Here is a 13,935-nt window from a genome sequence, read left to right on the forward strand (position 1 = left end):
CTGACCAATGGGCGGCGGGCTGGGCGGCGGCACGTGGGATTCGGCCAATGAACGCTGGGGGGGAGCGGTGGCGGCGCTGCTGCCGCCAAGATGGAGTCGGTAGCGCTGGTGGCGCCGGTGACAGCCCTGGAGTTCGCGGGGGACACGCTGCTGGCGGGTGAGCGGTGGGACCGGGACGGGGCGGCCGGCGGGACCAGCGGCGGCGGCTGACGCGGTGTCCCACAGGTATGGGCCCGGAGGTGGTGGCGTTTCGACTGAGCGGCAGCGGGCCAGCGGAGGCGGCGGGCCGGCGGAGCGTGCTGCGTGAGGCCAGCGTGCAGGGTCTGCGGGCCGAACCGGGGCCTGGGCCGGCGGCGCGAGTAGCGGTCTTCGGTGGGCGCTGGCTGGCAGTGCTGGCGGTGCGGCGCGACGGAGCGTGCGGCGGGCCACGGCTGGCGGCGTGCGGCGGCGGGGCCGCGCGGGAGCTCGGGGCGCGGGTGTGGGAGGTGCGGTGGATGGCGGGCGGGCGGCTGGCGCTGGCGCTGGGCGGTGGGACCGTGGCGCTCTACGAGTGGCGGGGCGGTGGGCGCTGGCTGCGGCGGGCGAGCTGTGGCGGGGCCGGGGCGTTGCGCTGCGCCGTGCTGGCGGGGGTAGGCTGGGCGCGGCTGGCGCTGGCGGCCGGCACGGCGACGGGGGCCGTGGTGGTGTGGCGGGCGGCGGCGGCGGCGGCCCCGCAGCGGCAGCTGCGCGGGCACCGAGGCGCGGTGCTAGCGCTGTGCTACGCGGCGTCGCGGGGGCTGCTCGCCTCCGCCTCCGAAGACCGCAGCGTGCGGCTCTGGGCCGTGGGCGAGTTGGGCGGCGGGGAGGGAGACGGGGCCAGCGCCTGCCTGCTGGTGTGCTACGGGCACGGGGCGCGAGTGGCCGCCGTGGTGCTGCGGGGGCCGCTCCCGGTCAGCGCCGGGGAGGACGGCGCCTGCCTGGAGTGGGGCGGCGGCGGCGTGCGGCGGGCGCGGCGCGGGCACCGCGGGGCCCTGCGCGCCTTGGCCCTGCGCCCCGCCGGCGGCCGCCTGGCCACGGGCGGCGACGACGGCGGCGTCCGGCTCTGGCGGCCCCGGCGGGCGGCCCCGGAGGCGTTCCCGGTGGTTGCGGCGCTGGGGGCCCCGGAGCGCCCGCGGGCCGTGCTGCTGGTAGGGCCGCGGCGGGTGCTGGCGCTGAGCGAGACGGGCGGGCTGGCGACGTTCGAGGCGGCTCAGGGGCGGTGGGAACCGGTGCTGCACCCCACCGCCAGCGGGCCCCGCGCTGTGCTGGCGGCCGCCCCGCTGCACGGACGAGACGAGACTCTCTGCGCCGTGGCCGGCGGCGACGGGCGCCTCCTCCTTTTCGCCTTGAGCCGGCCCGGGGCCGCCGCCAAGCACAGGCTGTTCGAGGGGGCAGTGCACGGGCTGAGCTGGGCCCCCCGCCCCGGGTTGCCCCCCGCCACCGCTGCTGCCCTTCTGGCCTCCGGGCCCGACGGGGAGATGCTCTGGCTGGACGTCACCCACCGCCCCGGGCAGGCACCCTGGGTGCGGCTCATGGGTCGGTACCTGCTGCCCCCCTGCAAGCAGCGCTGGCACACCTGCGCCGCTTTCCTGCCCCAGGAAGGGCTCCTTGTCTGCGGGGACCGCCGGGGCTCCCTCCTCCTCTTCTCCTGCAGCAGCTCCTCGGGGTCAGCTGCAGAAAGCACCAACATTGCCAATGGTGGCACTGACCCGGTCGTTGAGGACTCCAGCAATGAGTTGGAGCCCTCTTGCTTGTTGCACAAAGGGGCTCTTCCTCTTGAGTCCCCACTGTCAGTGCTCTTCGGACTCCATGGGAAGACAGGAGTTACCTCGGTGACCATCCACAGGGGCTACATTTACAGCACTGGGCGGGATGGTGTCTACCGCCAGCTCCGCCTGCAGGACCAGCAGCTGGAGGTCCTGCAGAAGCACAGGCCCTGCAAAGGGCTGCAGTGGATTGAGGAGCTGCGCTTCACCTCAGATGGGGACCTGCTTGTGCTGGGCTTTCACGCTGACAACTTCGTTGTGTGGAGCAGCAGAACCGGCGAGAATCTCCACTGCATCCCCTGTGGAGGCGGGCACCGTTCCTGGAGCTATTACAGCAGCCCCTTGGCCGAGGTGTTCACCTTTATCAAGTCTGGGGATGTGATGCTGTACCACCGCGAGGCTGAGCCCTGCGAGCAGCAGGTGCTGCTGGCATCCCTGCACGGCCGGGAGATCACCTGTGTGCGGCACCTGGGGGCCATGGAAGTGCCCGGCCATGCCACCCTTAATGTGTTTGTCACCGGCAGTGAGGACACCACAGCCTGTGTCCTGGTGCTCAGTGAGAACTCTCAGGCAGCCATGCCCCTTGCCCGCCTCAGTGACCACATTTCCAGTGTGAGGGCATTGGCATTTGCCATGGGACCTGGAGATGAGGGTTTTGGTGATGAGGGCTTGTCTGCCCTGCTCTTCTCTGCAGGTGGCCGGGCACAGATTGAGTGCTACCAGCTGCTGTGCACTGGGGACACAGTATCTAAGAGTGCTGTGGCCTGCCAGGTCATCCATGTGGCCTCCCACCGTCTGGACAAGCACTGGGAGCAGAAGAAGAACAGGCACAAGCTTGTCAAGATGGACCCAGAAACAAGGTGATGCTCAGGGACTGCCCAAGGCAGGGTTAGTAGTGATCATAGTGTGGGAGGGTGCTGGGAACTGCATGGGCCTCCACTGGAATACTTGCTCTGTGCAGCTGCAGGCTCACAGCAGAGGCAGACAGGGCCAGTGTGGCTTCACATATGATTCCTGGTGTACAGTGTCCCGTGGGCCTCAAGGGGCTTTTGGTGTTAGGGAAAGGCTCAGGGCTGCTCTCCTGGGCCACCCCCCTCCATGGGGCCACAGAGGTGTTGGTGAGTGCTGTGTCTTTGCTGCAGGTACATGTCCCTATCAGTTGTGCCTGGGACCACCACCAAGCAGCTGCCAACACCCTGGAAGTTCCTGGCTGCTGCCTGCAGTGATGGATCAGTCCGGTGAGAAGCCATCATGGGGCCTGAGAGGGAGAATGGAGCTGGTGGTGGCAGCAGAGTGGGCTCCGCACAGGAGGCTGCTGCCATGGATGTGACCTGCTCTGAGCTGGGCATAGGACAGTGCATGGTGGGAAATGGGACAGTGGTGTCAGGGGCTCCTATTCTCCCACAGCCAACTGCCCTCTGCTCCATTACAGGATCTTTGGGCTGCTGGAGGCTGCTCGGAAGTTGGTGCTAGTGGCAGAGTCATTTCACCACCAGCGCTGTGTACTGAAGGTGGAGGCGTTCCTGCACACATCGGCAGAAGGGGAGAGGTGAGCCCAGAATGCTGGGCTGCAACCGATGGGTTGTGGGCAGAAATGTCTGTCCTCACAGGGATGGCAGCTCAGCAGGTAGAGGGAAGGGAGAAGTTAATCCCTGGGGGCTGTTCTGCCACTTCCATGGATCTCAGTGGAGACCCTCAGGGCTGCAGCCAGAGACTCCCCCTACACCCCCCTTCTAGGAGGCACCTCCTGTGCAGTGCAGCCACTGATGGCAGCGTTGCCTTCTGGGACATCACTGGCCCCATTGTGGACGCGGTGGATGCCCTGCACCAAGCAGAGGGAGAGATGCAGCCCTTGGGTGAGTGCTGCTGCCGGGCAGCTCTTCTGCTCCCTCTGACCAAGGTGAGAGTTGCTCTCCTAACTGAGCCTGTTTTCCCAGCCCTGGACACCCCACTGGTCACCATCATGGCCCACAGCTGTGGAGTGAACAGCCTCCACATCCGCAAGACACCCGAGGGACAGTACCTGGTGGCCAGTGGCAGCGATGATGGCTCCATCCATGTCTGCCTGCTGGAGGTGGCCCTGGGCAGGGGTGAGGCCGCAGCAGGGACCTGCCTGCAGGTCCTGGAGCGGGTGTCTAGGCCCTGTGCCCATGCTGCCCACGTGACGGGGATCCGGGTGCTGCGGCCAGACCTGCTGCTCTCTGCCTCAGTGGACCAGCGCCTGACACTGTGGAACCGGCTCCCGGGCGAGCTGGTCCCCCTCAGCAGCACCTTCTTCCATGTGCCTGACCTGGCCGAGCTGGACTGCTGGGAGGTGGTAGAGGCCGGGGGCGACCTGCGGTACTACTGTGTGCTCTGTGGGCAGGGCCTGGAGATGCTGTGTGGCACAGCCCCCTCCAAACCTCCTCCACAAAGAGGCTCCCCAGTAATGGGGTAGGTGTGTGACATATCAAGGTCCCTTCCTGCATTGGGAGGGCACCCTGCGCTTGGGCTCTGCCCGTCACTGCGGCCCCTGCCTTCAGCCTGCACACTGATGTGTCCTGTCCTGAGAGGACAGGCATGTTTGGCTCCTTTAGGGGCAGCACAGCCATGGCTGCGGTGCTCAAAACTGGTGGTCTCAGGGAAGAAGGCAGATGTGATCCTGCCTGGACAAGCCTGGGGCTCCCCATGCAGTAAAGAAGTGGGGTTGTCAGTCCCCCTTGCCCAGGAGAAGCTCTTTCTCTCCAAGGTGTGAAGGACTCATGCCTGGGCTTTCTGATCTTGGTCACAGAGAGCAGCTGTGCGGGGGAAGGCACTGAGGCCATGGCCTGGCCCTGGTAGCTTGAGAGCAGTAGGAGGCCAGGAAGGGTCCAGGCACTGGTGTGACACATGGTGGGCTGCAGCCTTGTGTGCCCTGAGACTGGGCCCTGTGTGATAGTCCTGGCCCTCCAGTGCTGAGGATGGTGCTGAAATGCACAAGGATGCTGACCCTCACAGCAGCACTCTGTGGTGTGAGGGGGTGGCTGCCCACAAATGCCACGTGGGTTGTTCCTGCACAGCAGAAGGACCCAGGACAGTCAGATTGAAGGAGGACAAAGAACCCTGATGTCAGACACACAGAGCATTTGTCCAGCAAGAAGTGTATTGGACCCCAGTACTGGGGCGTGGCTCAGAGCCCAGTGGGAGCCTGGAACCTCAGGAGCTCCCTGCCAGCATGGAGCTCCCTCCAATAAACAGTTTTTAGGGAAGTGAAGTTGGTGTGTCTGACTTTGTCATGACTGGTCCCTGGTGCCACCTCCCTCACACTCCCAGCCCAGCTGCTGGGGTGCCACACAAGCTTTTTTCCCTTCTGCTGCTGTGGATGTGGAGGGGCATCCATGTCCCACACTGGACACAGCTGCAGGGAGCACAGACCAATCCCCAAACACCATGGGCCCTGCCTGCCACTGGTGCAGCCCCTTGCCCTGCCGGGAGAATGTGCCCTGTTCTCCCCCACAAACTGTGGTGTGTAGGTGACTGTCACACCATGGCACAGCTCTTCAGGGGTGGCTCAGATCTGGCTGAGAGGAGGGAGGTGCAGAGTTGCCAGTGCACTGTGGAACACATCCCTCACTGCTCCCAGCAGCTGGAGGCGGGCAAACATCTGGTCAAAGAGGTGAGGGAACGGCTCCTGCAGGAAGAAGGGTGGCAGCTTGGGGCTGGTGGCCAAACTGCCCCTCGACAGGCTGGCCATGCAGGCATTGCTGCCTGTGCACCCTTGGAGGCTGGGGCAGGGGGAGATCACATTGCTGGCACCATTCCCCACATGGCTGCCCCCCAAGTGCAGTGCAGCCCCAAAAGGACTGCAGGGCCACAAGGCTGCAGGCTGGGACATCCAACTCACCCCCAGGATGTGCACCCGGTTGTAGTAGGAGCTGAAATCCATGCTGAGCTGGATCAGGAACTTGCATACCTGCAAGGCAAAGACATTCTCACTGCACAGTGAATTCTGGCTGCTCTTGGGCCCTTACCCCCCCCAGCACAGCAGAAACTGCCCCAGGGGCATTGCAATCTATTCTGTAAGCATCAGCCCTGTGTTGCTCACCAGTGGGCAGTACCTGCTGGTGTGGAGTTTTGCCCTAGACTGGGACTGCTGGAGCAGTATCCATGGGTGCTATGGCACATGGCACTTACTGTCTCTGTGTTGGCAGTGATCCGGATCCCCTTGGAGGGTGGGGGCAGCTGTGCTGCCTGCTGCAGGACTTCAGGGAAGGGCAGGAGATAGTTGAAGAGCAGGAGCCATTCGCCCTGTGAAGGGATTACATGTCTCAGATTCTCCTGGGCCAGTAGCATCCATCACCAGAGCCAAGGGTGCACAGATCTCCCCATTCCTCCTCTCAGCACTCACCTCTTCTCGGAGGCAGGAGAAGTTCAGTTCAGACACTGGTGGCAGAGGTGGATATGTGCCTGGAAAGCAGGGAGACTGTTGTGCCCAAAGAAGCACCTGTGACTCCAGGAGTGGCTGTCAGAGGAGAGTGGTGGGGCTGATGCTCACCCCGCTCCACAGCCCGCTGGAAGGTGTTGAAGAGTGTGGCCAGCCGGGCACAGTTGTACATCACAAAGGCGCCGCTCTTCGTTCCCTTTGTGGAGATGCTGTTGTTCTCCAGGTCCAGGGTGATCTGAGGGCAGGGAGAAGTCACAGTCCAGGCTGCTCATCACGGATTCACTCTGTACCCACAGCCTGCCAGCCCTGGCTCCATGCAAGCCACTGTCCTACCTGACTCCGATGAGCAGTGCTCAGCATCTCAAACCTGATGGCAGCCACTGTCAGGGTATCAATCACCTCTGTCCAGGCTTCATCTGTGGAGAATATAGGTGCCATCATGCACAGCTTGCTCCATTCCCATGTACTGATACCCCCCAGCACCCAGGCAGGAGACCACTGCCAGGACCAGGTAGTAGTGAGGACCACCACACCACTGGCTCTGGCTCCCATCAGAAGGAGTTGCTCTGCGCCAGTGCCCTGGATATACAGATGCCTTCCCAAAGCAAGGGCAGCACCTGGCTCAATTCTGGAGGGGAGAAGGAGCACCCTGCAGGGGTGCAGCCCTGGCTGTGGACTCATGGGAGCAATGAAGGTGGGATGGAGCAGCATCCATACATGCATGGAGCCCCAGAGCAAACTCTCACCTTGCGCAAGCTCCCCATACTTTATCACGGAAGCTTCATACATCTGGTGCTTTCGGAGCCTGGGAGAAACAGACAGAGCCATCCACTGTGGGCTGAGCTGGCCCACAGGGAGCCTTGGCAGGAGAGAAAGCAGCAAGTGCCTTGCACACTAACTTACTGGAAGTACTGGTCTGCTCCAATGGGCGATGAGGGGTTAGTCACCTTCACTGGCCCACAGACAAGGTGTTTCTGAAAGACAGAGAGGCTGAGGCTGGGAACTGAGTGAAATCCAGCCCTGTTCTAAACCTAGTCCTGAACCAAGGATGGATGCTGGGGGTCACACTGAGGAGGGTCAGAGGTTGCTCTTGCTCACCTGCAAAGCTGTGTGGACTCCCGGATCCAAAATCCTCCAGAGCACATCCAGCTGCTGCTGCTGGAATTCCTCCTCACAGTTCACCACATGTATGATGCTGCAGCAACTGCTCTGGCCTTTGGCCTGCAGCAGAGCACAACAGGGAGCTCAATCCTATTGCCTGGCAGAAGGGAAGGACATTTGGGAAGCGAGAGGCAGGCAGTGCCGGGGGTCACTCACTGGGCACTGCAGAACAGCTTCCTGCAGCTCAGCCAAGGACCACAGTGTCCCCTCCGTCACTGAAAGAAGGAGGGACACAGTGGGACATGGGGTTCTCCAGCCCCCGCCATCCCACACCATTGGGACTGCCCCAGGCTCAAACCAGACTGAAGGGGAATAAGAGGAGAAAGCAATTTGTGTCCAAACCCCCCTTATTTTTGTTAAAAAACAACTGAAAGGAAACAGGCCTATTTGCACCCATTCAGCCCCCACTGCCACACCTGAGCTGTTGTATACGTGAGGCTCACCGAGAAGCACATCTAGATTGGGGTCGTAGCCCACCAAGCCCTGCTGCTCCACGAAGCTCTTCAGGTGCACCTTAAAGATGACACCCTCGGCTGTGCCCGGCCCCTGCTCACAGGCTGCGGCACAGGGGCACTGGCCTAGCGCTGCCTTCAAGGCCGAGACGGCGTCAGGGAGGGACGAGCCACCGGAGCCGGAGGGCCAGCAGATGCGGAGCTGCCGCAGGATGTCCCATCTCCTGTCCTCGGTGAGGGCAGGGACCAGGCGGACGCCGACCCTGCGAGAGAGGGCGAGGCAGGCAGTGGGAGCGGCGGAGGCTGTGGCGCGGGGCCGGGAGGAGGGCGGGACAGAGGCACTCACCCCTGGGCGCGCAGCAGCTGGGCCAGGTGGTCGGCCAGCAGGACGGAGCGGAGGTGGCGGGGCCGCAGGGCAGCGGCGCCGCGCAGGGCCGGGCAGTGCAGCACCACGCAGCCCGTCCGCGCCCCCGTCGCGGGGGAAGCCGGGCCGGGCAGCGGCCCCAGCAGGCGCTGGAAGGCCTCAGGGCGCCGCACCTGCACCGCCAACCCCGCCGGCGTCTGCCGGCAAACCTGCAGCGGCAGCACTGCTGGGCCCCGCAGCGACGGCACCGCCGACACGGCCTCGGGGGGCACCTGCGGGCGGAGTGCGAGGAAGGGTCCGGGCTGCATGTGCACAAGACAGTTCCACCCTCGGCCCCATCAAACAGTTTCCGCAAATCCCCGCTCCCGACCGATGCCTGCCCGCGCCGCCGCGGCCTACCTGCCCGCCGGGAAAGGCGGCACTCAGCGCGGCCCGCGGCGCCAGGAAATCCCGGTGGCGCAGGTTGCGGGCGCCGCTCTCCTTCACCCAGAGTGGGGCGGGCCGCCCGAGCGCCCCGTTCAGCGCCCGCAGCGTCGCAGCCACCCCCGGGCGGCCCTCGCCCATCTCCATGGGAGCCCAAACGCCGCTTCCGCCACCGCGACCGGAAGTGACATCCCGCCTCGCTTCCCCGCTTCCCGCAGGTGGCCGCCATGTTGGGCGCGGCGCGCGGCGCTCCCGGGCGGCCATCTTGGTCGTGGGCGGGTTGGCCGGGCAGAGCGGCCATCTTGGGGGACCGGGCGCGGGGCCACCATGGTGGGTGTGGCGGGTGGCGGGCGCCGCCATGATGGGTGTGTCAGGTCAGGACCATGGCGGAGGCTGCAACCAGGCACCCCGAATGGCCCGGGAGGGTCTCAGTCCTGCTCAGCCTCACCCCAGCAGGGCCATGGTGTCACCCTGAGGTGCATAGGAGTGGTGTCCTCTCTTCTCCAACACTGGGGTGCCCAGATCTAAAACCCTCAAGAACCGAGCGGGAGCAGGAGCCAGAGGCCATGTCGGGGTCAGACAGGCCCAGGCAGGAACGGGCTGCCCAGGGCAGGGAGTGTAGCCTAGCTAAGGGCACGGCCCAGCGTAGAGCATGGCCCAGCTGTCCCTGGGCTGTTGGGGACAACGAGGGGCCCTGGGAGCAGGTCCAGCAGCCTGAGCAGTGGTGGAAAGGGAGGTTTAGATGGGCTGGAGGGTGTGAGGCAGACCCCAGCTGTGGCATGGTGTCACTGGCAGACCCTGGCTGGCCAGTCCAGCCTGTCCAGCACGAGCCCCAGGGCTCGGCTGGGCTGTGACATGATGTGACTGAGAACACCAGCGGCACCCGTGTGCTCCCAGCATGGGCTCTGCATGGCACAGCGATGAGCAGCTGTGGGTGCAGGCCCTGCGATGCCCCCCAGGCCTGCCCCAGTGGGCTACTCCTGTCCAGCACATGAGCAGCGTCCCACTTATCAGCGCCAGGAAGAAGGAAGTGGAAGCGATTAGATCATGCCATCGTGGTCTTGATTACATCTGCAGAGCTGAGCTGCTCCACAGCAATGGTTCCAACACAGATCTGACAGAGGGCTCACGCTGTTGGCCAGCGACCTGAGAAGCATGCTGGGGACTGCTGAACTGGGGACAGGGCAAGGGCCCAGCACACCCCCAGCCCCATGGCACCAAGCCTGGTTGACAGGAAGCAGGAATCCAGGAAGCACCAAACCCCACCACAGCACGCACCCTGAGGAGCTAGGGACCTCCCTCTCTACCGTGCCCTTCCTGCCCTCGCTGTGAGGCCGGGGGGGGGGGGGGGGGGGGGAAGAGCTCTGCCCGCAGGGCCCAAATCGGTTCCTCCAGGGCTTGTGTGCATGTGGGAAAGAGGGGGAGCAGGGCGAGGGCAGATCCTGCTGCGTGGGCTCTTCCAGGAACACAACTCATTTTGGGCTTCCTCAGGCAGCTCTGGAGCCACGGGGCTGCAGGCCACAGCCCATGAGAATCTGCAGCCTCAGGGCAGGAGCGGGAACACGTCCCCCAGCCCTGCCATGGTGGGGTGCTCCCTGCACCACCCACAGCCAAGAGGTGATCTGAGAATCGCTGCTCACACCAGACCAACTGCTGACTGTCCGCAGGACAGGAGCTGCCCAGACCCCTGCCTGGCCAGGGCGACTTGTTGGACCTTGTGTCACCACTCAAGGTGGGTCCAGGCTGGATCCGTCCACATCCCTAGAGCATCCCTGCAGGCCACCCACGTGGGCCCTGGCAGCGCAGCGGCCTGGGGAGGGCTCTCAGAGGTGCCGAAAGAGCTTTGGACAGACACGACATCCCCGATGGCTCTCTGGCTGCCTGCTCAGCGGGAGTGATCGTGTCATTCCAAAGCCATCTCTCTCCAGGGGTTGGATCCTGCCCACCCCTGAGGGTGCTGCGGGTGCCAGGGAGAGCTGGCATGGGCAGGAAGTTTGGCAGTGTCACACAGCCTGCACCACCCTGGTGCAGGTGACCACATCCACCCTGTGGCCAAGCAGCCATGCTCCCCATACTCTCCCAGGAAGCCAGCTGCTATTTTTAGCTGCTGGGGCACAAGAAACAGAAGAGCCCTCAGCCCGGTGCAGGGGCTGAGCAACGAGGCTGGGCACCGGTGAGCCCCCATCCCGATACCCCCCTTCTCCCAGTGTGGCCCCAGGCGCTGCCCCAGCCTCAGGAGAAGTTGGAGTGGGACACGCGGCTCTCGCCCAGCACAGGGTGGTGGGCAGGAATGGGGGGCGTGGGGGGCGAGAGCGCGAGCGCGGGTAACGAAACCCCAGGGCAGCTGGGCACAGCGGGAACAGCTGCTTTTGGGATTCCGTTGCCCGCGCTGGCGCCGCGGAGGGATGGGCACGGGCACCACGCCATGCCACCCCGACCCTAGGGCAGTCGGTGGGCCAAGAGGGGAGAGGGCGACTTACCAGCGGGGACCGGGGCGGAGGAGATGCGTGGGAGCCGCCGCCGGGCCGTTGTGGCCGGGGGTGCTGGCAGAGACTGGGGTTGTGCTGCCGGCTCCCCCCGCGCCGCGGGCCGGGTGCCAAGGGGAGGGCGGCACGACCGAGCCAAAAGGAAACGGCTCCGAACAAAGCCCCGGTGGGGCTGGAGCAACTGGTGCCACCCCATCAGCCCCTAATGGGGCCCGGAAACACGAGCCGTCCCCGAGGGAGGGCACCTGCCCCGGCACCTGCGCCCAGAGGCGGCACGGTCCGGTCCGGCCCCGCCGCTGCCAGCGCCCCCAGCCCCCGGCAAGAACCCTCGGAACCGCCATGGGGGGAATTGAAACCGCGTGAGAGACCCCACCGGCCCCATGCGGAGCTCTCGCGGTGTCGCCCGGGGATCCCTGGGACCCTGCGCTGGCCAAGGCTGCCGGCTGTGGGAATTCCTGATGCCTATGGCACGGCACGGCACGGGCACGGCACATGCCCCGCCGCCACTGCCGGGGAGCTTCCCCGCAGTGTTAGGCTACAGCTGGCCCCGGGTGGGTGACACAGGTGGGGGACATGGGTCCCCTGCCCCAGGGTACCTCTGAGCCCGCAGTGCCACCGGCCTCACCGAGCGCGGCAGGAGGAGGGGGGAGGGTGCAGCGGGAGGTCCCGGAGGCGGCTCGGGGGGTTCAGCCCGGACTGGCGACAGCCGCCCGCAGTGGGGCACGCGGGGAACCGGGGCGCCGCGCCGAGCCTGGGGCAGCCCCGGGACACCGGCGGGGCCGAGCCAGGAGCGCAGCCGAGACCCGGGCCCGCTTCCTCCCGCCCGGGGAGCCGCCCGCTCCCCTCTCACCTCCGGCCCCGCAGCCTTCGGCACAGCAGCCCGGGCCGGTCCACAGCCCCTCCCGGCGGCGGGGTCGGGGAGGCTCCAGTAGGACACCCCGCGCCCCGCTCCCGCCGTGCCGCTACCGCCCCGCCGCTGGCCGCTTTCGGTTTCGCTCCGGCGCCCACCCGGGCGCTGCAGGTCGGGGCACGCCCGGGCCCGGGGGCGGGGTGTGTGTGAGTGTCGCTGCCCTCCCGCCCCTCAGGACCCGCGGGCGGGGGGACCCCGAAATGTCCCCGGGAGCCCCGGTCCGACCCCGCTCCCCGGGTGGCGCTGTCCCGGCCCCGGCCGCCGGGGGGCGGTAGCGGCGGGGGCGGGGCCGCTCGGCGGTTCCGGCGGAGTCGCGGCCATGGCGGCGGTGGCGGCGCTGCGGCGGCTCGTGCCGGTGGCGGGGCGGGCGGCGGGCAGGTACCTGCACCGGCAACCGGCACCGCGGCTGCCCTGCGACCGGGGGCGGTGCCTGTAGGGTGCCGTAGGGTCTCCGAGGACTGTCCGTGGGCCCCACGTGTCCCAGCTGCTCCTTGTCCCCGCAGAGCGCCTTGCCGGGGTCACCGGCTCACGCCGGCGGATGATGAGATGTACCAGCGAACGCGGGTGATGGTGCTGGAGCCGGAGTCCCCGAACATCATGTTCATTGAGGGCTACAGCACCCGCGGCTTCACCATCAGCGGAGACGTCGTGGTGGGGCCCTGCGCCGTCCTGCCTCGCAGCATCCTTCAGTGGAACGTGAGTGCCCGGCGGCGGGACGGGAGCTGCCGGTCCCCACCGCGCACCGGGGGAAGTCCCCCTCAACGCCCGCTGTGTTCCCGCAGGTTGGGTCCCACCGGGACATCTCGCACGAGAGCCTGTCGCTGTTCCGGCTGCTGGAGCCCCAGATAGGTACGCGCAGGAGGGGCGCGGACTGCCTTCCCTTCGGGCCCCTGTCGGGGTGGCTGTGCGGGAGCCATTGGTCCCCGCAGGAAGGGCAGGTCCGGGCCGAGGCAGCTCGAATGCTGCCCTGCCCACCCTTGTCGTGCCCTCGTTGCAGAGATCCTGGTGCTGGGCACAGGGGACAGGGTGGAGCGGCTCCACCCCGCCACGCTGAAGCAGATGCGGGAGTGCGGGATTGCTGTGGAGGTACAGGACACGGTAAGGAAGGGTGAGCACAGACAGCACCCCATTGATAGGGAGGGAGGGGGTCATATACCTTATGGGGAAGAACCGAGTCTCCTTTTTGAGGGCTGGAGTTTCACTCATTCCCTTTTCTATTCACAGGCAAATGCATGTGCAACCTTCAACTTCCTAATGAATGAAAGGCGTGTGGTGGCTGCTGGGCTCATCCCTCCGCGGGGCACCTACGGGATGTAGGCACTGCCTGCCATGCCCATGTGGGCTCAGTGGTCCTTCCCCTGCCTGCCTTGAAGCCCCCGACATCACCACTCCCAACTGAGAAACGCTCCAGACTGAACTGTCTGGAGCTGCCAGCTGGGTGATGGCTCTGCACACAGGTGGGCTGTGAGTTATGTGGGCTTAGCTCTTCCCTGCATTCCCTGGCTTCTTGGCCTCCCTGCCCAGTCTGGGCTGGGGACTGTGGGGCACAGCACAAGGCTTTGCTCCCACAGCCCTGCCAAGGTCATACCCCCACCTTGGCAGCAGAACGCCTCACCCTGAGATAGGGTGAAGGCTGGTGCGGCAAGCTGTACACCCCCGGGCACATCGAGGGCTCCATGAAGAAAATACATGTAAATGGGAAGTACAAGAAACTGTGTGGTGGTTAATGCACAGCACAGTGAGGCTGTAACAAGTTGATGGGGCATGTGCTCACCTTGGTCACTGGGCAGCATGTGTGGTGGTGGGATGCCACATAGCAGCTCCCTGAGCACAGCCAGCACCAGCAACTGGTGTGTCCCAGCTGGTGCTGGCTTGGCTTGGACTTTCCCGTGGGGCTTTTTACCACCCCAGCACCCCTGTCCCTTGGGTGGTGTTGGTCCAAGGATGCTGCAT

The 13,935-nt window shown here is 65.7% G+C and overlaps 3 protein-coding genes across 4 annotated transcripts; 2 read left to right on the plus strand and 1 right to left on the minus strand.

Annotated features, from left to right (window-relative positions):
* Nucleotides 1–32: 32 nt before the first annotated feature.
* Nucleotides 33–5,016, plus strand: WDR6 (WD repeat domain 6). The gene is given in 7 exon segments (XM_032120683.1): nucleotides 33–56; nucleotides 58–157; nucleotides 226–2,644; nucleotides 2,927–3,022; nucleotides 3,217–3,333; nucleotides 3,522–3,640; nucleotides 3,722–5,016. Coding segments are annotated over 7 exon segments (3,360 nt in total). The 5' UTR covers nucleotides 33–47; the 3' UTR covers nucleotides 4,222–5,016.
* DALRD3 (DALR anticodon binding domain containing 3) lies at nucleotides 4,887–9,881 on the minus strand. Of its 2 annotated transcripts, none has more exons than XM_032120688.1 (13): nucleotides 8,563–9,881; nucleotides 8,146–8,435; nucleotides 7,764–8,062; nucleotides 7,504–7,562; nucleotides 7,285–7,407; nucleotides 7,090–7,160; nucleotides 6,933–6,991; nucleotides 6,520–6,602; nucleotides 6,298–6,421; nucleotides 6,151–6,209; nucleotides 5,937–6,050; nucleotides 5,647–5,715; nucleotides 4,887–5,433 (listed from the first exon to the last, which is right to left on the minus strand). In XM_032120688.1, the coding sequence occupies exons 1-13, from the start codon at nucleotides 8,944–8,946 to the stop codon at nucleotides 5,314–5,316; spliced, it is 1,854 nt and encodes a 617-aa protein (XP_031976579.1). In that variant the 5' UTR covers nucleotides 8,947–9,881; the 3' UTR covers nucleotides 4,887–5,313. The 2 variants fall into 2 exon arrangements, with proteins under 2 accessions (XP_031976579.1, XP_031976580.1); XM_032120689.1 differs by having other exon boundaries at nucleotides 7,791–8,062; nucleotides 8,563–9,880.
* An 860-nt stretch (nucleotides 9,882–10,741) lies between these two features.
* On the plus strand, nucleotides 10,742–13,694 carry NDUFAF3 (NADH:ubiquinone oxidoreductase complex assembly factor 3). The gene is made up of 5 exons (XM_032120696.1): nucleotides 10,742–10,759; nucleotides 12,486–12,678; nucleotides 12,765–12,831; nucleotides 12,980–13,080; nucleotides 13,207–13,694. Exons 2-5 carry the CDS (start codon nucleotides 12,529–12,531, stop codon nucleotides 13,297–13,299), a joined length of 411 nt encoding a protein of 136 aa, XP_031976587.1. The 5' UTR covers nucleotides 10,742–10,759; nucleotides 12,486–12,528; the 3' UTR covers nucleotides 13,300–13,694.
* The last annotated feature ends 241 nt before the right edge of the window (nucleotides 13,695–13,935 follow it).

The sequence above is a fragment of the Corvus moneduloides genome, chromosome 11 (genome assembly GCF_009650955.1).
Source record: "Corvus moneduloides isolate bCorMon1 chromosome 11, bCorMon1.pri, whole genome shotgun sequence".
NCBI classification, from domain to species: domain Eukaryota; kingdom Metazoa; phylum Chordata; class Aves; order Passeriformes; family Corvidae; genus Corvus; species Corvus moneduloides.

What these genes read in the sequence shown, in the direction of transcription:
- DALRD3 (XM_032120688.1), bottom strand. Translation starts at nt 8,946, where the DNA reads ATGGCGGCGCCCGCCACCCGCCACACCCACCATGGTGGCCCCGCGCCC. An exon ending in CCGCCTTTCCCGGCGGGCAG is followed by an intron (nt 8,436 to 8,562) that starts GTAGGCCGCGGC and finishes CTCCGCCCGCAG; the next exon opens with GTGCCCCCCGAGGCCGTGTC. An exon ending in GTATGGGGAGCTTGCGCAAG is followed by an intron (nt 6,603 to 6,932) that starts GTGAGAGTTTGC and finishes TATTCTCCACAG; the next exon opens with ATGAAGCCTGGACAGAGGTG.
- NDUFAF3 (XM_032120696.1), top strand. Translation starts at nt 12,529, where the DNA reads ATGTACCAGCGAACGCGGGTGATGGTGCTGGAGCCGGAGTCCCCGAAC. An exon ending in GCAGCATCCTTCAGTGGAAC is followed by an intron (nt 12,679 to 12,764) that starts GTGAGTGCCCGG and finishes GTGTTCCCGCAG; the next exon opens with GTTGGGTCCCACCGGGACAT. An exon ending in GCTGCTGGAGCCCCAGATAG is followed by an intron (nt 12,832 to 12,979) that starts GTACGCGCAGGA and finishes CCCTCGTTGCAG; the next exon opens with AGATCCTGGTGCTGGGCACA.